At 38.7% G+C, this 25,190-nt stretch overlaps 2 protein-coding genes across 2 annotated transcripts in view; one reads left to right on the top strand and one right to left on the bottom strand.

Annotated features, from left to right (window-relative positions):
• Window positions 1-379: 379 nt before the first annotated feature.
• The window catches only part of LOC122669649 (uncharacterized GPI-anchored protein At5g19250-like), a 29,729-nt gene continuing 4,918 nt past the window's right edge, over window positions 380-25,190 (bottom strand). The window contains exon 3 of the mRNA XM_043866466.1: window positions 380-417. The gene's annotated coding sequence lies outside the window, so the exon portion shown is untranslated. The remainder of the gene's footprint in view (window positions 418-25,190) is intronic.
• Window positions 5,930-23,738, top strand: LOC122669641 (general transcription and DNA repair factor IIH helicase subunit XPD). The gene is made up of 11 exons (XM_043866454.1): window positions 5,930-6,779; window positions 7,802-7,884; window positions 7,987-8,390; window positions 8,741-8,934; window positions 9,120-9,300; window positions 16,290-16,414; window positions 17,141-17,230; window positions 17,506-17,584; window positions 21,296-21,372; window positions 23,009-23,117; window positions 23,313-23,738. Exons 1-11 carry the CDS (start codon window positions 5,965-5,967, stop codon window positions 23,430-23,432), a joined length of 2,277 nt encoding a protein of 758 aa, XP_043722389.1. The 5' UTR covers window positions 5,930-5,964; the 3' UTR covers window positions 23,433-23,738.

Here is a 25,190-nt window from a genome sequence, read left to right as displayed (position 1 = left end):
TGTCGATATAACCATTACCTAATATGCTATATTGTTTTAGAAGACTTAATTTTTTAAGATTGATACTTGTAAATATTACTTTTCAATACGCGTCGGGCACGTGGCATAAAGGATACACACTTCACAAAGGGTCCCTAAGGATTTCCAAAGGATCAACAACAGATCTAAATCTCCCATGTTAAGAGCTTTCCATACAAAATAATTTCCTATTAGCTGATAGGACTATTCCAATCCCAAATCCCTTGGTCAAACATTTTTCTCCCGATAATTGCATTTGGATAACTTGGGCACAACTGTAGGTGATGTAGAGAAAATGAATCATTGAAGTGATTAGATCCCCTGCTCTATAGTAGGCATTGATTGGTGATGGACTCATGGAATAAGTGAAAAAGGAAAAATCTGAGGATATAAATCAAAAGGGAATTTAATATAATTTTTTTGTAATTCTATTAATATGGTTCTTTTCTAAACCATGTGGCAATTCTTTGATGGAAAGCAAGATGAACCATTGGTGTCCCAGTCATTTTCGAATTTCGATCATTTTCTTCTCTATTAAAAGTAATGGTTATGATGGTTATCTCGGTTTGGAGTTTCTTTATTAAGAGTAAAGGTTATGATGATTTTTTTTGGGGGGGGGGGATATGGTAATACTCTCCCTTGTGTATATTAGAATGCAAAAATTTTAACAACAGTTCATATATTTTTCTTTTTGTCGGACTAATATACTCTTTGGCTGTTGTTTGTATGCAACACTAGCATATGAGAGTAGTGATTGCTACCAAGGCTCAGCTATGATAACCAAGTTTTAATTGGAAATAAGTAGAAAAACTTGTGCAGTATTAGATTGATGGAGTACTTATCAAATGCAACCCATTGAGATGGTGTTGTTATTCTTGGCCCTGAAGTCTGAAGGGTGAAGTATGATTGTATGAGTAGCTGTTGTTGTGTCAGCGTAGCATTGCTGCAAGATAGCAGCATGTAATGACTAGTGAAAAAACCACTCTTTCAGTGAAAAGAAATACAAATCTTATACTTGGTTACTATGATTCTTGGATGATGCTTGGTGAATCTTTTCTCTATTGAGAGTCTCTTTGAGTTGAGGTGCTAGTCAACTAGTGTTGATAATTAGACTTGGATCATCAAGTTATTTTCCTATTCGTTAGCTGCCCCCAGAAATCCCACTTTGAATTCTAGCCTATCTTATGTGAGTTTATGAAGTACTTCCTCTAAACCTAGCTTGATAGGAACATATGGTTTGATAAACGAAAAATCAAGCCAATATTATGAGAACTGAAACAAAAGAAGAAGCATGTCAATATTACCAACACAGTTGGGAAGAGAAAAGACATGTAATGTTGGTTGACTGCTCATGCAAGAGGGTTTGTTAAAATAAATTGTGATGGTTCTGTACGCAAGGAAGGAGTTGAAAAGGTCCAAAAGAATACGGTTGGGGTTTTGCATATAGAGATAGAAATGAGTCTTTTGTTGCAGAGATAAATGACTATGCTCATTCTCAGAACTTGGTTCAAAGAGAAGCTGAGGCACTTCGAGATGGTTTACTGTTATGCCAATGTGACTGAGGAACGCTATAACTCAAATTCTTGGTTCATGATGAAAGCTTTAAAGGGTATTTTGATCCTCTCCTTAAGATCATGCTATTTAGTGGCTTGGGCTATAGACCACTAAATAGTTCAGTTTCATGCAACTGGCTGAGCAGTTCCTCAATATGAGATTCTGTTGGGACTCCTCGTTTAGTAAATAAGGATGTGCTTCCGTTGGATTACCACTTGTGATCTATTAATGTTTGCTTTGTGATATTTTTTCTTTTCTTTTCTTTTTTTTGTTTATTCTGACTTTGTTTTACATGTAGAATGAAATGGTTGATTGTGTTTAGTATTATCATTGACGCATGGTTTGTGGCATGGTCTCATTGTTACTTGTAAATTTCAAACTTTACTTGTTGGATCTTTAGCTCAAATTGGTAGAGCACTTGGAACATGAGGATGTCTCAAGCATGTTCCAAGGGGATGGTGGTTCGAATCCACCAAGACCCTTTTTTCAATATTTTTTTATTTATTTTTATTAAAAATACTTTTTAATGTCCTACCATCCATGACTTTATATGTATTTTAGTAAAAATGGCAATGTGTAATTTATATTAATCAATACAAAACTATTACAGAAATAGGTTTTATCAAACATCTTTCAGTATTAATAGTGTTTTGGATACATTTCTGGAACAGATTTATCAAACACCTTTCAAGAAGCCAATAACGTTATTCTGGTAACAATAACATCAAAATACGTTTTTGATGAGAAACGACACAAAAACACTAGTAACGTTGTCAAACGGTGCCTAAGACTCTCTTTGGTTTCATTTTTCATTTTCATTTTGGCGTATTTAAAAAAAAAATCATTACTAAAAACCATTTTGATAAAAAATGAAAAACTGTTTGGTAACAACTAAACACAATAGATTGTAAAATGAAAAATAAGTTTGGTAACTACCTATGTGTAAATAACTTTTATAACATTTTTGAACAAATGGGCCCAAATCAGACTTTGTTTTAGAGAAATTGGCCCAAAGCCCATATATATTTTAGTGGTAGGTGAAGAAATTTTCCCATCCCCCATCTTCTTTCTCAAATCAACTCTAACATAAATCTCCTGAAATACAACATCAATCTGGGCCGATTCAAATGGAATGGGTGAAATCTGGGATTTCTAATTATCTTTTATATATAATAGTAATAATAGACGGTTATACGGTTACAGAGAAAAAAAATGGAACAATAGACTCCTTTAAAAAGCTTAGATTCCTTGAGGGACTCTCCATTTTCATAACTAAACACTAAACAATCATTCATATGCAACAATAACAGCTATAAACGTCATGCCTTCTTCTCATCCTACAAATCCGACCTTTATCCTTCTCAATATTCCATGTTTTTTATCTCCTTCTTAGTCTTCTTCTTCTCTTCCCATTTTCTCTGCTACGGTCAGTACTTCTCATCTTCCTAAATCATTAAGAAGAAGACGTTTGTCTAGTTCTGATTATAATTCATTATGTAGTTTTCATTAGTTTCATGTTCATTATAGTTCCTACTACAACTTACAGATGTTGTGCATCGCATTACATTAGGTAATAGTTGTTTCCCATAGTCTGTGATTAGCTAAATGGTTACTTCTATTTCATTGTTTTCTTTTCCTGTAAATTTGACTTATATTTTTACACCTCTATTCGTAAGTTACTAAGCTTGGAATCGGTTACAGAGAAAACGGAAATGGGGTTTAATGTTCCTGCAATCGATGGGGGTAAAGGGAAATAAGAGACTTAGGGCTTGTTTTCTTCGGTTTTTCCCTGGCTTAGGGAGCTACAACCATGGCTGTCTCAACCTTCTTTGTTTCTTTTGTTCTCTGGTTTTTTGAAAACCCTGCTGTCTTAATGTGTGGATCTTCACCATGGGTTGAACGATGGAGAAGAAGAAAAATAAGAATGGAAGCAGGAGGGGGCTTGTCTTTCTAAAAATAAAAGAAAATGTCTATTTCACCCCTCATATTTGGATCATATGAGCACGTGCTCATTATTATTTTTGGTTAAAAGAAGATTCATTCACTAGGAAAGCGAGAAACAGCTCCCGGATCCAAGGACTGGAAATTGCCCAAACCGTCTCGCACGCACAAGACAGGGCCTTCCTGGATAAGGAGTCAACAAAGCTGTTACTCTCCCTAAAAACATGTGCTACATCATCACATTGCAAAAAATATGAGATCAGATGGCAAATGTTCTGAACAATACTGGCTATCTCAGAAGGAGCTGCCCTAGAGGTATCTTGGATTAGATGGACAAGCTTGAGACAGTCAGATTCCACCACAACCTTCTCCACATAGTTGCCCAAGGCATAAATTAAGAACAACGTCCCTCATAGCCAAGGCTTCTCCGATGAGGCCAGTATGAAAATGGGCTGGTTTAGACACTGCCCGAAGGCATTCACCATGACAATTGCGAAGGGTGAAACCGAGTCCACCTGCATTTTTCCCTGGGACCAAGGAGGCATCACTATTAATTTTGATTACACTTGGTGGGGGAGGATGCCATTCTGAGATTCTGGGTTGAGGGAGCTAATTATTGGGAACTCCATTATCTTGAAGATTGATCTCTGCAAAATCCCTGAAAGCTCTCATCGTTGCTTAAATGACCTCTCTGGGGACCAAGACTTTCGCTTAAAAACATGATCATTTTTGGCTAGCCAAAGTTGCCAAGCCCAAAAAGACGCCATGCTCTTAATCTCGTTTGAGAGATTTTTGTCCCGTGGCTTGATAACTTCCCACGATTCGATCCATTTATGAAAACTTGGGGCATCATTCCTAGGAAGCGAAAAAAAGAGAGGGTATCCGAACCATACTGCCCTTGCAAAATCACACTCTAAAAGAATGTGATTCACCAACTCCATTGCCATGCCACACCTTTGGCCCCCTGATCAATAGGGATTTGATGCTGTTGGAGTGCTTCTGCTGTTGCTAGCCCGTGTGCACAAGCCCGCCAGAGGAAGTTCTTGATCTTTGGCAGCATTTGGCAAGACCATAAAGAATTCCAAGTCTTCTCTTGCACTTGATCCCACCGGTGTTGCCTTGACGAATTTCTTTTATTTTGTTGATTTTGGGCCTTCTAATCATACAAAAGTCGATAAGCTGATTTAATATAGAAAAGCCCATTGTTCGAAGCAGCCTAGAATTGCTTATCCTCTTGAGGAAATAAACTCAGTTGGATTTTGAGGACTTCATCTCGATCCGAAGGATGAAAAACTTCATTGAGAATATCAGCTTTCCAGAACCTATTTTCCAAGTAAATTAGGTCTGAAACCCGATTTACACAGCATCCATCCGGTCTAAGAAATCTGGGTTTGAAACCTTTGTTCGATGGGATCCACCTATCTTCCCCATTGAGAACATCCCTGCCAATTTCCACCTTCCAGCCAAGGCCATAACAAAATGTTTCTCTGCCTTCAATGATACTTCGCCAGGCTAGCACATGCTCATTAAAGAGCCAAAAAATGAAGGAAAAATAGATTTTGGTCATAATTCGTAATAGACTCTTGAGTCTATTATCATTTTGGGGGTGTTTTTAATTATTTTAATTAAAAACAAGTTTCAAAAGTGATACCAAACAAATGAAAAAATGAAAAATTGTCAAAAAATGAAAATGAAAAGTGATATCAAAGAGACCCTAACTTGGTGGCCAATCGAGGAACTTCCACCAGGAAGACTCCCATTGAAGATTTACCTTCTATTCTCTCCCACAAAGAACCAACTTAAAAAAAACAAAACACGTGTTTTGATATAGGCATGTTTTGTTAAAAACAAAGAAGAAAATATAATCATGTAGAGAATCACTATGTCCTAGACATGCTTGTTAATCTTTGAACCCCTAGTCTCCTCATGGGTCTTTATCGTCTCAAGTGCAATACTTGAGAGGATAAAAATCCAACATTTTTCTTGTGTTATGAATCGTCCGATGCGCCATGTAGATGCACTGGGCAGTGCACTGCATTTGAGAGAATAAATATTCATCTCCTCACTCTGTGCCGAGATTGGATTACCTTTCCAACATTGAGTACGGGGCATGGTCAAAGTGTTGCAGGGATAGCAGGGATAATTTTTATGAACAAAAATCTATTCATTGGGAGAAGAGTTTCAAAAATCGGCGAATCAGTCGATTCTAGGGTTCTTGGAATTGTTTTCAACCGATTATGATCTGATCTGAATCGGAATTGACGGGCCGATTCCGGAAAATGGTAGTTAGACTGTTAGAGTGGGTTCGTTTGACGGAGGCGTCTGATGCGAGTTACTCTTCTTTACCGTCTTCCAGACAAAAGAGAACGTCTATGTAAAGGCTTATATAGCTGAGCTCTCTTTCGGTTCCTTTTATTTTCCAATTCTTCAATCTAGCAACTCTGTGCAGCCATGAAGTTCCAAATTGAGGACGTAACAGTGTACTTCCCTTACGATCACATCTACCCAGAACAGTACGCCTACATGATGGATCTCAAGCGAGCTCTAGACGCCAAAGGCCATTGCCTCTTGGAGATGCCTACTGGTACCGGCAAGACCATTGCCCTCCTCGCCCTTATCACCAGTTACGCCCTCTCCAAACCTTCCAATCCCATTAAACTCCTTTACTGCACCCGTACTGTCCATGAGATGGAGAAAACCCTAGCCGAGCTTCGCCTTCTCCATGATTACCAGCTCCGCTACCTCGGCCCTTCTGCTCGCATCCTCGCTCTCGGTCTCTCTTCTCGCAAAAATCTATGCATCAACCCTTCCGTCCTCTCCGCCAACTCTCGTGACTCCGTCGACGCCGCTTGCCGCAAGCTCACCGCCAGCTGGGTCCGTGCAATGGCTGTAGAGAATCCTGATGTTCCTACCTGTTCGTTCTTCGAGAATTACGAGAAGGCTGGTTCCGATGCGGTCCTGCGTCCTGGGGTTTATACTTTACAGGATTTGAGGGCATTCGGCAAGGAAAAAGGGTGGTGCCCGTATTTCTTGGCACGGCATATGATTCAGTTTGCGAATGTTGTCGTTTATAGTTATCAGTACTTGCTTGATCCAAAGGTCGCGGGGATCATATCCAAGGAGGTGCAGAGGGAGAGTGTCGTGGTTTTTGATGAGGCTCATAATATCGATAATGTGTGCATTGAGGCGCTTAGTGTGAGCGTGAGGCGGCAGACGCTTGAAGGAGCTACAAGGAATCTCAACAGGTTGAATCAGGAGATCGAAAGGTAATTGCTTGTTTTGTGTTGCGGTCTGTTATATTTCTAGATATTTGCTAGTGCTTTACATTTTACTATCTTGATAAAAATGCTTCCTTTGAGAGCTATTTTGGTTCGTAAAGCTGTCTTTTTCTTCTTTTTTTTAACTTCGTTGTGATCTTCTTTCCGTTCTTAGACCTCTCTTCTCTTTGTCTTTGTTGCACATTGAGGCGGATTTCAATTGATGTGGTATTTCCCTTTCACCAAAAAAAAAAAAAAATATCCTTGATTTCCCTCAGTTCTAAATGCAACAGCTTTTGGATTTATCGTCTTGCAGTACTGAAGCAAGCCCTTCTATACAAGGTGCAACGCAGCGGTAGAGGCTAGGAAGCTATTGATTTCTCATTCATGGATTGCTCATCATTGCTGTCTAAGACCAAGATTGTTTTGTTATTTTCTTAAGTCTAAAACCTATGTTGAGAAGTAATGAAAGCCTAATTGCCAATATTTTTAAAAATCTCAACTTATGATGAGGCTCACAGAAAATGTCAAACATTTTAGGTGTCCAAAATACATTACATGTTAATCTCTTGGTTTAGATTCCTTGTTTCTACTTATGATGATAGAAGCTATGGTTGCCATTTTTGCCATCATCTCCCTCTTTTCCATACCATTCAGCTGCATTAATCTCTTCTGCCATGTGCCTATGCTTTCTTCTGATAGGAGAAGCAATGCCTTACAAATGTTTTTGTTTCCTTTTGAGTTCTTGATTAACTTTGTCGGAGTCTTTACAGTTTTAGAGAGATTACACTCTTTTCTGTCAGAGGTTACGGCAGTAAAATCAAGGTGTCATTTCTGCTTTTTTTTGTCTGCCTTCTATTTTTATTAAAATAAAAGATTGACCTGGAAAATTTGACTTGAGAGAGATTTCAAATTAGTGTTTCCAATTTTACATTCTTGTATGGCTATGCATGCTATCTTTGTTGCTCTGTTACTCTCCTATTAAAGCTTGATGTCCAATCGTTCTTCAAAATGTTTGACATGGTAGGAAGGTTCAAGGCAACCGATGCCAGCAGATTGCGTTCTGAATACAACCGGCTTGTTGAGGGTTTGGCACAAAGGGGAAGTCTATCTCGTATGTGGATTAAATAAATTTGTGGGCATAGTTGACCTTTTGACTTTCTCTGGTTCTCCTTATCTCTTACTGCCCCACAACCTAACTCTTTTGTTTTTGCAGTCACCGATGCTTGGCTGGCAAACCCTGCCTTGCCTGATGACATACTAAAAGAGGCTGTGCCAGGAAATATTCGTCGAGCAGAACATTTTCTCTCTGTTTTACGAAGATTGATACAATATTTGAAAGGGCGTTTGGATACAGAGAATGTAGAGAAGGAGGGGCCTGTTGCCTTTGTTGCTTCCATAAATGCCCAAGCTGGTATTGACCAGAAAATGTTGAGGTTTTGCTATGATCGAATGTACTCCCTCCTGTTGACCTTGGAAATAACCGATACTGATGAATTTTTGCATATCCAAACAATTTGCGACTTTGCAACACTGGTGGGAACATACACCAAGGGTTTTTCAATCATCATTGAACCTGTTGATGAGAGAATGCCGCATATACCCGATCCTGTATTACAGGTATATCTTCCTCTCAACTGTTCATTTTTTATCTAAATTTTGTAAATTTGGGAAATCTAAGGTACCTGATATTGAGCATATGTCCACTTGGATTTCTCATCTGTTACACAGGACCATTTTGCGCACTTCATTCTGCTTCTCTTTGCTTCCCTGATGTTTATTCCAATAACTGTTTTTTTTAATGATTTCTGCACTAGAGTATCTGTTAGAGCCGCCAAATGATGTTCCCCGATTGCATGGCACCATAGAACTTGTGCACCGAGAAATCGTCCTTAAGAGTCTGCTAGATTTGTATCTTAGATTTACTCTTAAATTCTGCTCATTTTTCACATTCTTGTTTGGTTATCCAGCTCAGCTGTCATGATGCTTCTCTTGCCATAAAGCCAGTTTTTGAACGGTTCCAGTCAGTTATAATAACTTCTGGAACTTTAAGCCCGATAGATCTCTATCCTCGCCTTCTTAATTTCAACCCGGTGATTAGTCGAAGCTTTACAATGTCATTAACAAGGGATTGCATTTGTCCTATGGTACTTACTCGAGGGAGGTAAGAGCATCTGTTGATCTAAAGCTGTATCTTGGTTGTAAATTTTTTTCTGTTGACCTCTATTTTTTGGGCATTTGCTTTGCAAGCAGAGGGTATTTATTACTTTGGACTTCAAAGGGTCATTCACTTACTTTATTTATTTGCTTTCTAACTTTATCTATTCAACCATTTTCTTGATATTTCAGTGATCAGCTTCCTGTGAGTACGAAGTTTGACATGAGGAGTGATCCGGGTGTTGTGAGAAATTATGGAAGACTCTTGCTGGAGATGGTGGCTGCTGTGCCAGATGGGATTGTTTGTTTCTTTGTCAGTTACTCATACATGGATGGAATTGTCAATAGTTGGAATGAAATGGGAATCTTGCAGGTGATGGCATTTGTATGCCTTTTTAGTTCTCACACCCCCCCCCCCAACAAGACTGGATTGTGAGTTCCATCTGTATGAGGTATGGTAGGCTGAAATGAGTCAACACTATCAAACCTAAACAAAACCTGAATCTCAGTGAACCTAAAGTCTGATAAACACGATAGAAACTTAAAGCATGGTACAACCGTGCAAGATCTTGGTGAGATCTCACTAATATCCCGGTTTCGTGGTTTCTCGAGTCGAGACACAAGGCGATATGCAAATATTACATTATCTCGACCAAGATCTCGGTTCAAGTTTCGATCTCAACTTGACTTAGTTGAACCAGACCAAAACCTTAGTTATAAAAGCACACTTTCGGTTGAGATTTCGACATTTTCTCACTGTCTTGCCTCTCTCACTCTATTGTGAAGAAAAACACCTCCAAGTGAGGGTTTTGATATTTTTTTTGGGCAAATCTCACATCAACTGAATATTTTAGGTAAAAAAATACTTGCCAAATTTTTTTTTTCTTTCTAGAAACATGATCAATAGTTGTTTGTTTACTATGTAGTTTTTATTCATAATCACCATGTATGATTATGAATATGATGCCTAATTCATAACTATGATTATGATTTGATGTTTTTAATTCCTAATGCTTAATTAGGTTGTTTTACACCTCTACTTTAATTATGATGCCTAATTCTTAACTATGATTATTGTTTGATGTTTTTAATTCATAATGCTTACTTAAGTTGTTTTACACCTCTACTTTAATAGTTTAATTATGCGTTCTAAATATTGTGTGGAATAGCCTAGGGTAGAGCTTCTTACGTCATAGACTACCAATTTAGGGTCCGAAATCAAAGTACCATTTTGGGTTTGAATATGGAAAAACTAATGTTTCCATTGTCTTTGGCCTGCAATAGGGTGGATGTCAAGTTTCATGACCTATCTTGATCATATGGCCACCGAACCCCAGCACCGAGTCTTGACGGGAAAAAAATGCATAGACTAACTGAGATCTCGGCATAACTTGGTTTCGTGGATGGGCGAAACCGAATCCTAAAACCTTGACTTAAAAGTAAATTGAACTTGTTAAATATATATTAGTGGTCCTAATGGGTGGTATATGGTTAAAATATCAAAGAAAGCTGGTAGTTAGATTAGGATAAACAAGCAAGAAGAGAGAGAATAAAAACTTGATGGAAAACAACTAGAACACACAAACGGTTGCTTGGATGAACACCAAATTTGGATCGAAGGTATGCATCCTAACTCTACTTTAATAGAAGTCCAACATATTATGGGAAGAGGTTTTCCGGGTCGGTTTCTCTCTCTTCTAGCAGGCCTTCCTTCAAAAGAAAGACGTTCCCCTCATAGTGGGTGAGGTGAGTGGAGTTAGGAGATGAATGAGATAGAAAAGGTAGTGAAGACATATGGGAATAGATAAACGAGTACTTGTAAAGCATGCGAGGAATACACTACATTCAAGGTTTTACGACTCGGTTTCAACCAGCCACGAAACCAAGTTATGCTGAGATCTCGGCGAGTTTATGTATTTTTTCCTGTCAAGACTCGATGGTGGGTTTCGGTGGCCATAGACCAAGACAGGTCTTGAAACCTGATATCCACTTTATTGTAGGCCTTCTAAACACAATGGAAACATTAGTTTTTACAAATTCATTCAAACCCAAAAGGGTATTTGGTCTTCGGATCCTAGGTTGGTAGTCTATGGCGTAAGTGAGCTCTACCCCTAGGCTATTGCACACAATATTTAGTACATATAGTTAAAGTAGAGGTGTAAAACAACTTAATTGAGCATTAGGAATAAAAAAAACATCAAACAATAATCATAGTTAAGCATTAGGCATCATATTCATAATCATACATGGTGATTATGAATACAAACTGCATAGTCAACAAACAAGTATTGGTCATGTTCCTATGAAAAAAGTAGTTTTTGAGAAGTATTTTTTAATCTAAAACTGTTATTGATAAGAAATGTAGCTCCCTCTCTTGATGTTGAAGCGTCAATCTCCAATCTCCAAACTTAATCTTTAGTTGATATGAGATTTGCCAAAAAAAAAATCACCAAACCCCTCACTTAGAGGTGTTTTTTCTTTACAGTAGAGCCAGAGAGGTGAGACAGGGAGAAAAGGTCAAAATCGTGACCGAAAGTGTACTTTAATAACTAAGGTTTTGGTCTGGTTTGACTGAGTCGAGTCGAGATCGAAACTTGAACAGAGATCTTGGTCGAGAAATCAAGATCTCAGTCGAGGAAATGTAATATTTGCATCGCCTTGTGTCTCGACTCGAGAATCCACGAAACCGAGATATTAGTGAGATCTTCTACCATGACTATACTAAGAGAAAATAAGAGGGGCAGGCATAGAATCACATACCAAAATTCGGAAGCCATCCAACCACTGGTTAGGGAGATATGCATGTCTGAAGTTCTGTGCACATGATGCGACAGAACTGAAAATCGCATGAGGGTAAGTTGATGAAATTCTATAGAATGTTAGAAGAGAAGCAAGAGAAACAATAGGACTAAGAATAGGACACAAAGTAGAGGTTTGAAATCACCAATATAGGTCACGGTTTGATTTATATGGCTGCTGGAATTCTGCTGAACAGTAAAAAAGAAGAAGAGAAGATAGAAGGGGATATGACCAGGGCTTCGCCACCACTGGCCTGTGGGAAAGGCTTCACCACCAGTCTCAACCTAGGAATCACCACCTAGGGTTGTATATTGATTCACCACAAGACTGCTGTGCCATTGAAGAGACATTGGTTTCCAATTCTCAAAACTGTGTTGTAGGATCCCCTTGATCTTTGTTTATAATTTCCATAGCCTCAAATCAAGAATAGCAAACTTCCAAACTCGAGGGGAGAGGCTTGGCTGCAAAGCTGACTGAATAAAGGTTACTAACATCAAAATAATTACTTCACAGAATAGAAACTTGTATCAATCTAGCTATTGACTTAATAGCAATACAAGGAAATAGCTACTACTGAAAATAACAACTAAAATACATAAAAACCTAAAGAAATAGTGTCAACATCTCTCATTCACGCTGCTGCCTGGCTCAGAGGCTGGCACGAACTAGGAACCAGAAGTCCAGAACCGTGTCCATTGCTTTGTACCTGGTTCTGGCCTAAAACTTGGCCTGTCTTCGAACTGCATCAGCTCTCCCCGGCTTGAAAAAAAACTCGACCTTGAGTTTTAGTGAGTCAAGGGATCAACTGTGTATGATGGATACCTAAATTCAGCCCATACAAGTCCTTCGGTTTCTCACGATAGGTAGGGAACAAATCTTCAAGGTGCGGTCCCCCTTTCCTCAAAGAACTTGGGTGGAATTACAAACTCAACATGCTCCACCTCAGGTTCAGCTGCAATTGAGTTGGGTTTCTTTGGGAAGCTCCAGGACTGTACCGTCAACCTCTGTCACAATCTCTGTGATAGTACCAAGTTCCTTGTCCTCTACACTGCCGCTCTCTTCATCGGTGTTACTAGTTAGTGATAGTGTACAGACATAAGATTGACACCTTGAGTGTCCTTATCATTATCATAGACAGAAAAATCTTAAAGTGGGTATGGTTTGGTAGCCTCCACCTCTTCATCCTCCTCAACAGTGCTACTACATCCAATTGTTGTCGTAAAGGACAGAATTTTGCGACATGTCCAATCTATTGGCAATGGAAACATTGCGTTCTGTGGCTGCTGTCCATAGGTGCCTTCCCTTTTTTTTGGGTATGTGCAGGGATAGTTGTAGGGGTTGGTTGAGTAGTGGGTCTATCAGTTGTAAAGTCCCTTCTTCTCTCCCCGGCTTGAGAGCCAAACAGTCTCGTTGAAGTCTTCAACAAATCTGCTCGGAGTGCTTTCTAAAAACAATCCTGTAAGTCAAATATATCAGCAACTCCAATCCTGTCCCGTAGGTCCGGCCTTAATCCCAACATGAAGTGCGATGTCAGCTGATCCTCCTCCTAAACACCTGTGTGTGGCACGAGGGCGTCGAATTTATCCATGTATTCTGCTACGGACATGGTACCTTGTCTAAGAGAGTTCAGTTTGTCATGCAACCGGGCCTTAAAGGTTGGGGGTAAATATTTGGCTTTCAAAGCTTCAGTTTGTCATGGTACCTTGTCTAAGGGAGTTCAGTTTCTCATGCAACTGGGCCTTAAAAGTTGGGGGTAAATAGTTGGCTTTCAAAGCTTCCTTCATCTCTCCCCAAGTGGTGATGGGAGCGTTAATGTTTTGCATTCTCCTTTCTTGGTTTCTCCACCGTTCTCGAGCAGGAGAAATCTGCTTAGCACGACCAAGTCGCAACTTCTGGAGTTCTGTTAGACTAAATCAATCAAAGTAATCCTCTGAACAACATAACCAATCATAGAATACTTAAAGATCGTGTCGAACATTGTAATCTTTTAATTCCATCTTCATTTTATGGAAGTCTTTCATGTTGAGCCAGGTGGAAGTGCCCACCTCAAACTAGGCATGCATATGGTCTTCAAAAGTAGGCTGCGGCTGTGGAGGAGGTGAGTGTATTATTATTCTTTGAGGTTCCCTTAGAGTCCTTGGAAAGTTAGTTGCTGTAGAGTATCCATATATGCCATATCGAGGCCTATAACTAGCAATCTTAGGTTTTGAACACTGCTGTTCTATGTTTGCAACACGTTTGGTAAATTATCAGCTCTGTGAGGTGGTTAAACTTGTCATCATTACGAGGAGCTGGGATGGCTGTGGATCACTGTCGGCCATAGCTCAGATACCGAATAATGAGTATTGGAAATGAGTCAAAACTATCAAACCTAAAAAAAACCCGAATCGCATTGAACATAAATTCTGATAAACACTGCAGAAACTTGAAGTGGATAGAACTTGCTAACTATAAACTCGATGAAGCTGAAACTAATATACATTGGTGGTCCTAATGGGGTGTGTATGTGATTAAAATATCAAAGAAAGCTGGTAGTTAGATTAGGAGAAACAAGCAAGAATAGAAATTAGAAACTAAGGGCTGATTTGGTAAATGCTCAATTTCAATTTCAGATTGATTTAAAAAAATAGTCAATAAATAGATTTTTGGTCAAAAATTGAAATTATTTTGGTTGCATCAATATGAAATATTTCAAAAATAAGAAATCCATTTGGTAGTTCAATTTCTGAGAATAGATTCTATATATTTCTTTGTGAGAAGGGGGTGGTTGCGGAGGTGTAGACGAGGGCGGGGGGCGGGGCAGGGCTGGGAAGGGGGTGATGGTGGTGGTGGTGGCGGTGAATAGAGTGATTTTGCTTTCAAGTGTTTTAAACATGTCAAATGACACATTTACTCCTGTTATTAACACATGCTCATTAAAGTGAAGCGCAAAAGAGACTTGAAATTGATTTAAATTTCAATATTGAAACAGGTCCTCAGCTATTTCACTATGTTGGATGAAATGGATTTCAATTTCTCATAAGTAAGGTGAAAAAATCACATACCAAACACCATAATTTCAATTTGTGACCCCATGAAATTGAAATAGAAACCATACCAAAACAGCCCTAAGGAGACAAAATCAGAAATTTGAAGGAAAACAGCTAGAATTCACACACAGTTGCTTGATGAACATCAAACTTGGATCAAATGTAAAGGGCCAGGAGTAAAATAACATACTGAAATTTGGAAGCTATCCAACCACCGGTTAGGGAGATATGCATGTCTGAATTTCTGTGCAAATAATGGACAGAACAGAAAATCGCATGAGGGTATACTCGATAAAATCCTCCAGAGTGTTAGAAGAAAAACAAGAGCAACAATAGGACTAAGAATAGGACACAAAGTAGAGGTTAGAAATCACCAATGTAGGTCACAGTTTGATGTATATGGCTGCTGGAATTCTGCAGAACAGTAAAAAAGAAAAAAGAAGATAAAAGGAATATGACCAGGGCTTCACCACCACTGGCTTGCAGGAAAGGCTTCACCAGTCCCAACCTAGGAATCACCACCTAGGATTGCATCTTGATTCACCACAAGACTGCTACTCCATTAAAGAAGACATTGTTTTTCAATTCTCAAAACTGTGGGGTTAGGATTCCCTTCATCTTTATTTATAATTTCCGTAGCATTAATACAAGAATAGCAACTCCCAAAATCGTGGGGAGAGGCATGGTGGCCAAGCTAACTGTAAAAAGGTAACTAACAGCAAAATAGAAGCTTCAAAGTAAATAGAGACTCCTATCAATCTAGCGATTGACTCAATAGCAATACAAGGAAATAGCAACTTCTGCAAATAGTCAATAAAAGATACGAAATCCTCAAGAAATATTGACAGCATCTCTCATCCATGCCAGCTGTCCATATGGGACCCACACCTGAAGTATGCGACAGCCCAAATGGTCCCATACAGCTGTCCCAAAGGCTGGCTCGAACTAGGAACTAGAACCAGAAGAAGTCCAGAACCATGTCCATTGTTTTGGACGTGGTTCTGGCCTAAAACCTGGCCTTTTTTCTTCTAACTGCATCACATTTTGTACTGTGTGTGTATATGTTGGAGGGGGCCAAGACGCAAGGTGACACCGAGAAGGCACATGCCGGCCAAGGCGTCAGGACGCTTAGGCGATGCCTTGATAACTGTAACTGTGTTCTTTCTATTTTCAATTTGGATCTAATTGGGCCTGTTGAACTAGTAAATCATGTATAACCTTTTTAGGCTCTCTAGTAGCTTACAGGATTACAATCATTACACATTGATGTCTTTGAATTATTTTCAGTTGCTGTCGGCATCATTTTTCCATGCCTTGCATTAGACAAACCCCCACCCTTGTCACGCTCTTTACTTTCCCGTTCTCTAATTTCGTATTTTTATCATTTTTTATTCTACTGTCCCTGTAATTTTTTTTTTTTTTTTTTTGGGGGGGGGGGGTGGTTCAGTGGTAACCTAGAATTTTCTAGTTCAGTAGTTTCTAGAAAATTTTGGTAAGTTGATGAGATAGACATTGGATTCTGTCTTTCTTGCAGGATATTATGCAGCATAAGCTTGTTTTTATTGAGACCCAGGATGTTGTAGAAACTACATTGGCTCTGGATAACTATCGTAGGGCTTGTGATTGCGGGAGGGGTGCTGTCTTTTTCTCTGTTGCCAGGTAATTTTCTTAAGATGGTTAAGTGATGTTTCCACACTTCCAGTTCTTTGTAGTGTACTGTTTCCTGAACTTGATGCAGACATCAACTTCTATGTCTTTATCATCTTAAAGCATTAATCTGTGATTTGATATTTGTCAATTTGAAATCACGCTGCTGATATCTGGAGAAAAAGAGGAAGATTGCATAAGCTGATGTTAGTCTCGTTCTGCAATCCACTTGTTTTCATGTGCTGCTTCTCTTTTCCTTTCCCTCTCTTTTACTGTTAAAGTCATAGTTGTCATGGCGACCCAAGGCATTGGAGAGGGTCCAAAATCAAGGCGACACCAACAAGGCGCTCAAGGCGCCTGGACCCCTATGTGATGCCTTGACAACTATACTTAATGATGTCTAAAGTAAATAGATCTGATGAGCCAAAGTCCATTCAGTTTAACTATTTAAATTCCTTCAAAATAACATTCCAATTCAAGTTATAAAGGTTCTTACATATTCTTTGGAAGGATATAGGATACAAACCAACTGTTCCAATTAGGTTTGTTATGTCCCAATCAAATTTATACATGGTTTTATCATGAACATACGTGGTACAAGCATATATTCTATTAGTCAAGAATTTCAAATATTCAGAAAAAAGTCTCTGGAAGTTACTTATTAGAGGGGAGAGGGGGAGAAGGGGAGAGTGAATGTCTTTCGGGTGAGAATGAAATGCTGGTCTTGTGTTATTGCAGGGGAAAAGTAGCGGAAGGTATCGATTTTGATCGACATTATGGTAGATTAGTGATCATGTTTGGGGTTCCTTTCCAATACACTCTGAGCAGGTAAGTGTTCTTTATATTATTCCTTTGTGTTCTATATTTTAATGATGCATTAAGGAATTATAATTGTTTCCAGTTCTTTTACACATTGGCATTGATATTTTATCTTAAGTTATAAGACTTCTGATATTTGTTTAGGTGTAAGTAAAATGACATTAATTTTCTAGAAATTATTGAGTTTGTACATTAAAACATGCAGAATCTTAACATTCTTTATTTGCAACGAATTCATCTTTGATTGTTTCCAAACATAACCAAAGTGGATTTCCATTTCACAGAATATTGCTTGCTCGGTTGGAATATTTACGGGAGACCTTTCAGATAAAAGAAGGCGATTTTCTGACTTTTGATGCACTGGTACCTGGTTCCTTCACTTCCATATATCACATTGCAATGAACTTGTTTGGCAGTCTTGTTTCAAGTGCACATTTTATTCATGAAATGAAAATGTGTCTTAAAGACCTCTGGGGAGAGGAAATTTTTGTTCACCCAGGTATTAGATGGGTATGCAAGTATTGAGAAAGGTTGGCAATTTACTTTTTATTGTTCAAAAGGCATACCATTAAAACAGCCGTTCTGCGGCAGGTTTTGCATATGTTTGTCTGCAATATTTTTCTTTGAGACGCAGAAAATATGTAAAGTCCATCCCGTGAGTCGTGATACCCATATCATACAGAACAATAAGTAGCTTCATGTTGAGCAGATGATGCATGCTGCTCGCTGAGGACCAAGTTGTTCATTTGAAGGCTTAAAACATGTGGAAGTTGAATGCCCATACTTTCCTTCTATGTGTACCTTTGAGACCCAGTATTCTCTTTGTCACAACCCAAACCCGTTAGGGTTAAGATTGTGAGGCTTAGATCTCCCTCGCACACTTTGCAAATTCAGACAAAATTTCCTCTTAATAAACAAACTCAAATATTATAGAGTACTCCCCAAACATATAAAATCTCATCAAAGTCTATAGTGTCGGAAATGTCTGTACGGTCTGGTGATCAATTAAAGCTAACTATTTAAATTATTACATCTGAACCATTAAAAAAACCATAAATTGCTGAAATAGAAGTAGATAAATTTGGCACGATTAATCATCTGTTACTCCATTTGCTAAGCTACCTTCCGCTACTGACCTGTAAGGAAAAATAACAGGATGAGGTGCAAAGCCCAGTAAGATAGAACAGAGCATATCCACATCATATACAACAAGTACATACATTACTTCGTAAATCATGCAAAAACATATTCTTGTCCATCAGCGCAAAAACACATCTTTTCCATCCATGCGAAAACACATCCTTTCGTTTCCATCAGTGCAAATAAATTACAGGTATGACTGACTGCCATTGCACGTACATGTAGTGAGGCAATACATAGAGAACACATCGACCTCAGCTGTAGTCGGCCATTACCGGTGTTAGGCAGTACATAACATACATCTACCCCAGGTGGGTATCCTGTGGCTAGCGGGGCATGTAACATACATCCACCATAGGTGGGCATCTCGCTGGCTCAACGGGGCATCTTGCGGCTGGGCGAGGGTACATACATCCACTGAAGTGATCCACACATGGGGGCATCCCGGTGGTCAGGCGGGGGCATCTTGCGGGCCACCGAGGATCATAACATCATTCCTCAGTTCGGTACCCTATATAAGGGGCTCGAAATTATGTAATCCCCTGTTGGTAGGGTTACAGTCAAGTCCATTACCATGTAATAGCAGTTCACCTTTCAACATATCATTTCATTCATGTTATGCACATGCTCATATAGATCATGCATGAAATCTCTTCAATTAAAACAGTCATGACACATACCAATATACCATGCACATGATACTTGTGCTCACTATCCATGTAATCTCATTAATTAATATCATCTCAATACAAACATACCATCACATGTGAAATTACACAAGTATACATAGATATAAACATGCTCAGTTCCACTTACTCAAATACATATCGATATAGTCATGCTATGTTCCACTTACAAAAACATATGAAAACACTGGAACATATATAGATGTAAATATGTCATGTTCTACTTATCTTGATGTCGCCTAAAATAACAATCTAGATAAATCAATTGCTACCTGTACATAATGTAAATTTCATTACCTTGTCTAACATGATCCTACATTTAAATATGTTTTCCCCCTTTATAATCGTCCTGCACTACTTTGTCACAAATTCTGCCGACAGGTTCGTCTGTAACAGCCCAAAAAAACTAGGATTCACCCACTTATACACCTCCTGTGAGAACCAAAGTTACAGGTGTCTAAATTACCCTTAGGTTATGTTCTCCTCCAAAAACCAGAACCAAATTCCAAGATTTCATATATCCCATATCTAGTGAACAGATTCTGCCGGAAATCACCAAAATTTTCAGGTGTCTAAATTACCCTTAGGTTATGTTCTCCACCAAACATCAGAACCAAAATTCAAGATTTCATATATCCCAAACCTAGTGCACAGATGCTGCCGGAAATCTGCACAACAAAATTAAGCAATACATAACTACCAATTCCCGAATCCAAATTACTCCAAATTTTCCAGGATTAAACTAAACTCACAAATAGTTATACCACAAATTTCAAGTCAAAACGCTGAGTCTAAGTCGGGTTTCTATATGACCCTAAGTTCAGGGTCATATTCTGTCCCGGCAACATATCAGACCCGAGTTTGCATCTAGTTGGGATACCAAATGAAGTTGGATTGAGCCCAAAATTGGTACAATCATCTATCTATATGTCGTATATGTGCTCACCAAATTTGGGATCCAAATTCCTTCCTCACAGTGAGATAAAAACATTCTCAGATCGGCAGACAGAATACATGATCAATACATGATTTCTTCTATCCATGAACCTGAATCCAAGTTCTGGATTCAATCTTGCAAGCTTAGAACACCTAATCTAATCTCAGATTTCAGGAGTAGGTCATGGAACAATAAAACACTAAATCTGAAATCGTAAATGCAAAAATTTGAGACTTACGCACAGGTGAGTGCAATCTGGAACCATATTCGCTGAACTCTTTGTCTTTTAGTTCTCTACTGCAATATCCTCAAAAATAGAGCTCTGCCAACTCGAGCGCAATAGCAGCAGCAGTAGTAGCAATCTCCTTTTTTAATCTTCCCTTCAATCCTCTGCTACTCTTCAATAAGTAGAACTCCAGACCACAAGTGCAGCAAGATAATCTTCTTCTTCTTGTCTCACTCACGGTTTTTTTCTCCTCTCTCTCTCTCATCCATTTCCTTTCCTAGATTCTCTTTAACTCCCTCTCTCTTTCTTTTCTTCTTCATCTCCTAATTTTTCTCTAGTCCACGCTAGTCTCTCACTCTGTCTCTTCTCTTCTTCTAACAGGCAGCCCTCTTTTTTCATTCTTTTCTTTCTAGAACAGCATGCACTCTCTTTTTTCTCTCCTCTTTTATCTTTACCTCTCTCATCCAGCCAGTCTTCCTTTCTGTCCTTTTTCTCCTCTATTTCCTTCTCTGCTACATTCTCTCAACTATACCCCTATTTTCTCTCCTCTTTCTCTCTTTTTCCTTCTCCTTCCCATGGATTCCCACTCTCTCTCTCTCTCTTCTTTATCTCTAACATATCCATTTTTAATAAAGACAACAGCCCCCCTTCAACATTGTTCCTTAAAAAAAATCTTTCTCAAGAGAAGCTGTTCACACACAGTTTTAGGAATCCTAAGTAGGTTAGGATTTTAAGAGCCAAGCTACACTTGGTTAGACTAGGTTAATGTTGGCCCAAAATATTGGGTTGGTGACTTGGTTCATGGTTGAACGAGCCCCACCTTCTTGCATGTATCATGCAGACATGCACTCACATGCACATACATCATATAATAAATGTGCATCTATGCACCTTGTATGCATTATAATGTCATGCACAACACATGCCATGTACTTACAATATCAGGTTATAATTTAAATATTTATATCATAGTATGTACCACCAATTAGGATTTCCAAAATGTTTTTGGGTATTACACTCTTAGTCATAAAGATTTACTCCTTTATTAAGATTTGAGCTTCATTGATGGGTATGTATTGGAGCAGAGGCAAGCTGCTCAATGTGTGGGCCGAGTCATTCGTTCAAAAGCGGACTATGGGATGATGATTTTTGCTGACAAGAGGTATGCAATCTTTGCCGTATTGTTTCTTGTTGAGTTTCACAAAATGCTATGGAAAATAGATGAACCACATAGGACTAACTTGTATGTGGTAATTGATTATGGTGGTTGTCTCAGCTCCAATCAAGAAGACCTTACTCAACTTGTTAAATTTAGTTACATGAATCTAGTACCATTTCTTGTATTCTATCTATTGTCAATTGCAAAATGAGCTACACTTAGGAAATTAATCGTCCTGTATCTACAGGACTTTTCCACCTTCAAAAGTCTCCAGGATTGTCCTAGCGCTGCCCTGATTCAATTGCTCTGGTGGGCACCTAATTCTGCCACGTGGCAGGTCAGATGGTCCTGAAATTTGTGCACAGGTAGTCCCCCAAGGTTCCACACCCACTCTTCAGAATTCGACCCAAGTGGAGTTGGCCACATGGCAACATAAATCTTAAAAAAAATTCCAAGACTACGAAGAGGATGCATGGACATGCATGGGAGAAGGTAGTAATTGAATTTGAAGCTGAAATTTGACATGTGGCAAATCCAGACCATTCCCTAGATATCCAACAGTTGGAATCGTCATATCAGTCTTCCATGAGGCAGAACTAGGTGTGCCCCCCCCCCCCCCCCCCCAATAAAAAAACCTTCTGCCGTTAGTTTCTTTGTGACTGTATATTTGGATGGAACTGAAAAGGAAAGCTGGTAGGGTATCCAAGATAAAAAAGGGCGTACCCAGTGCATGAGGCTCCCACCACTGCAAGGTCTGGGGAGGGTCATAATGTACGCAGCCTTACCCCTGCTTTCGTAGAGAGGCTGTTTCCGGACTTGAACCCACGTTCACTTGGGCAAAATGGAGCAACCTTACCTGCCAAGGCCTGCCCTCTAGGGTATCCAAGATGATTTAATTTAAAAACACAGTTGAAATTGCAGGTGCAAGTGTGCAACGATTGGTTACTTTGAAAGCACTTGTATAATTTTTTAAGTTTGTCCGGGTTATATTTCTAATTTACGTTTACTTTTATATTGAGTTAGCATACATTATATGGGTTCTTTTCTGTCAGCTATGGTCTTCTGCCCGACACTGATGAAGTTTGTTTCATCGTGGTCTTCATCTGCCTTCTGTCTAGAAAGTTGAATGCTTCGGCATATAAACATGCTGGCTTGTTTTGGTGTGTTTGGGAAATGCAAAATGATTGTTTCCTCTTTCTCAGTCATCCCAGGTTGGGATGCCGTTGTTCACAACCAAACTTGATTTTATGGTTTTTTAATATTATTTACGTCTCTGTATGGCTGCATTGCATATGTTCTTCCCGCATCATTATTACAGTCCTCAAATCATGTGAGAGAGGAGGGGGTGGAAGTAAAGGAGTAATTCAAAGTTACAGCACAACCATCAAAGTCTACCCTGGGAAATCACATAGTCTCTATTGGTCTAGTAAATTTGAACCATTATTACGTATCTTTGTCTTCAAAATAGAAATCTTGCTTGCTACTCAGACCTCAGAAAGAGTGACGCTACAAAACATCAGACAATATGTGCTTGATAAGATTTGCATCTTTTCCATTTGTCCATTTAAGGGTGTGATGTGATATATCATTCACTTTTGTGCTGTCCAGTGTGTGACAGGGTTTGCTTTTATCTGTACAGGTATAGTCGCCATGACAAGCGGTCTAAATTGCCTGGTTGGATACTGTCACATTTACATGATGCACACCTGAACTTGAGCACTGACATGGCTCTCCATATAGCAAGAGATGTAAGTTCTTATGGTTATTGATGGTTTCACTACTACTAGATATTTAAAATAGGCAGTGTAATCCCATCACCAGGTGGAAGAGTTTCCGTACTTCTACATGGGACATGTGCAGCCCTATTTTCACAGATCCTCCATTTGGTCCAGGTTGTTAATTATTTGGAATTAGTAATATAGTTGGTTGTTTGCTGGGTGCAGTTTCTTAGGAAGATGGCTCAACCATATGATAAGACCAGAAGTGGTGGCAAGAGAACTCTGTTGTCGCAAGAGGACATAGAGAAGATGAGTAATGATGGCGCCACTGAAATGTCATTTTGATTAGCGGTGAGACTGTAGACCCATTTGGCCAGCCAAACTATTTTGAATCCAATCTAGGGAGTGTTAGATGTACGTATCTTCCCAACTATTGCTCTGTACAGAATATTCTTGCCTGGCAAATTAGGGAAATTTTGATGGTGTGGAAGGTTGTCTCAACTTTACATTTTTTTTTGGTGAGTGGGTGTATTTAGAGGTTGTCTTATCTTGATACTACATTGGGAAAAAACTGGAAAATCAAAGCTTTAGGACATTGAATAATGCAGCTGAGCAGGTTATTGTTTGTTATAAATACTGTTTTTCTGTTGAGATTTATTTTATCGTAATGTGCTGCTGTCATAGTATTTAGGGTTTGGGATTGACACCAAGGGGAGTGCTTCTTCCCAACTCCATCATTTTTTAGGGTTTCAGCTGATTCCCAACCGAGCCCATTCTATTCTATTCCGATTTTAATTTGAATGTCCAATTCTGGGTTTTTATACCTTGTAAATATTCATTTGGTATCTCTTTGAAATGATCTTTCTTTCACTAAGCAGAACCCGATTTCAGGTGTCTTAAATTGAATTTATTGACCTTTGCGTATGTGATTCAATCTTTTTTTTTTTTTGGGTAGATATGTGATTCAATCTTATTATAGGTAAATATCATACCTTCAATTCTCAAACAAGAATGGAAGGATTTTTGTCAGCAAAAAACAGAAAAGAAGGATTTTTTATTTCATCCCCCCCCCCCCGCCCTTGTCCTTTTATCAGTAACTCAAGCCAAAAAGCAATTATTCCCAATAAAAGTTGCTCTTAGGCTGCGTTTTATAACACTTTCCTGAACTGATTTCATAAAAAAACAAAAAGCAGAATATAAATTAAGTACTCGGCTCTTTATGGGAACCTGGACTAGGTCCCGGTCCTTAATCAGTTTCTCTTTTTTTTTTTTTTTTTTTTTGGTGAAACTGAAAGCTATAGATAGAAACGGATTACACGCCTGGCTTCTGAAACAGAGTTATCAGAGAAACAGGGATCGGACTATCCTATCCAGTTATGGATAGAGCCCTCCTTGCAAGGGAATCGACAACAGTGTTTATATCCAGTGTTTATATCCCTTGAAATAAAATGAAAAGAAACAGCATCAAGATAGGAGACTAATAAAAATGTTTGATATCAGCTAGTATTGGAAAACCAAAAAAAAAAAAAAAACCGCTACGTCTATGGTTGAAAAGAGTGATTTTTGAGCCCACAATCGCCAATACTTGATCTATGATAAAATTAGAATTTTAAAAAAAAAAAAAAAAAAAAACTATGAAATGTAAAGTCTGATAAAATTAGATAAAACACCATGAAACCCCATAATCAATTCTAACAAGCTATTCGGGTTAATTCGATTCAGTAGTCCAAAACTCCAAATTACCCCTAGTGGTTGGGACTAAAATGCCAAATCAGACCAATTAATAATCGATCCAGTTACTTCCGATTATAATTGGATGGTTCCAGTTCAAAATCGACACCTTTAATAATTCGTGTAAGCTAAAATTTCGTGGGCAAGTAGATTTAAAGATTACATTTGATTCGTTTCAATCCGATTATATCCTCATGAAAAAAAGAAAAATTTTAGATCGCACATACGATGTGGGATTGTGAAAATTTTTCTTTTTCCATAATGCTAAAATACAATTCACTCCTCAATCCATGTCTCTTAGTTGTCATAGTCTCATTATTCTTATTTCCTCGATCCTTAGAACTTGTTGAATCTTCAAAAACCCTCAAGATC

Source organism: Telopea speciosissima, chromosome 1, assembly GCF_018873765.1.
Source record: "Telopea speciosissima isolate NSW1024214 ecotype Mountain lineage chromosome 1, Tspe_v1, whole genome shotgun sequence".
NCBI lineage: Eukaryota > Viridiplantae > Streptophyta > Magnoliopsida > Proteales > Proteaceae > Telopea > Telopea speciosissima.
This window is presented reverse-complemented; position numbering and strand designations above follow the sequence as displayed.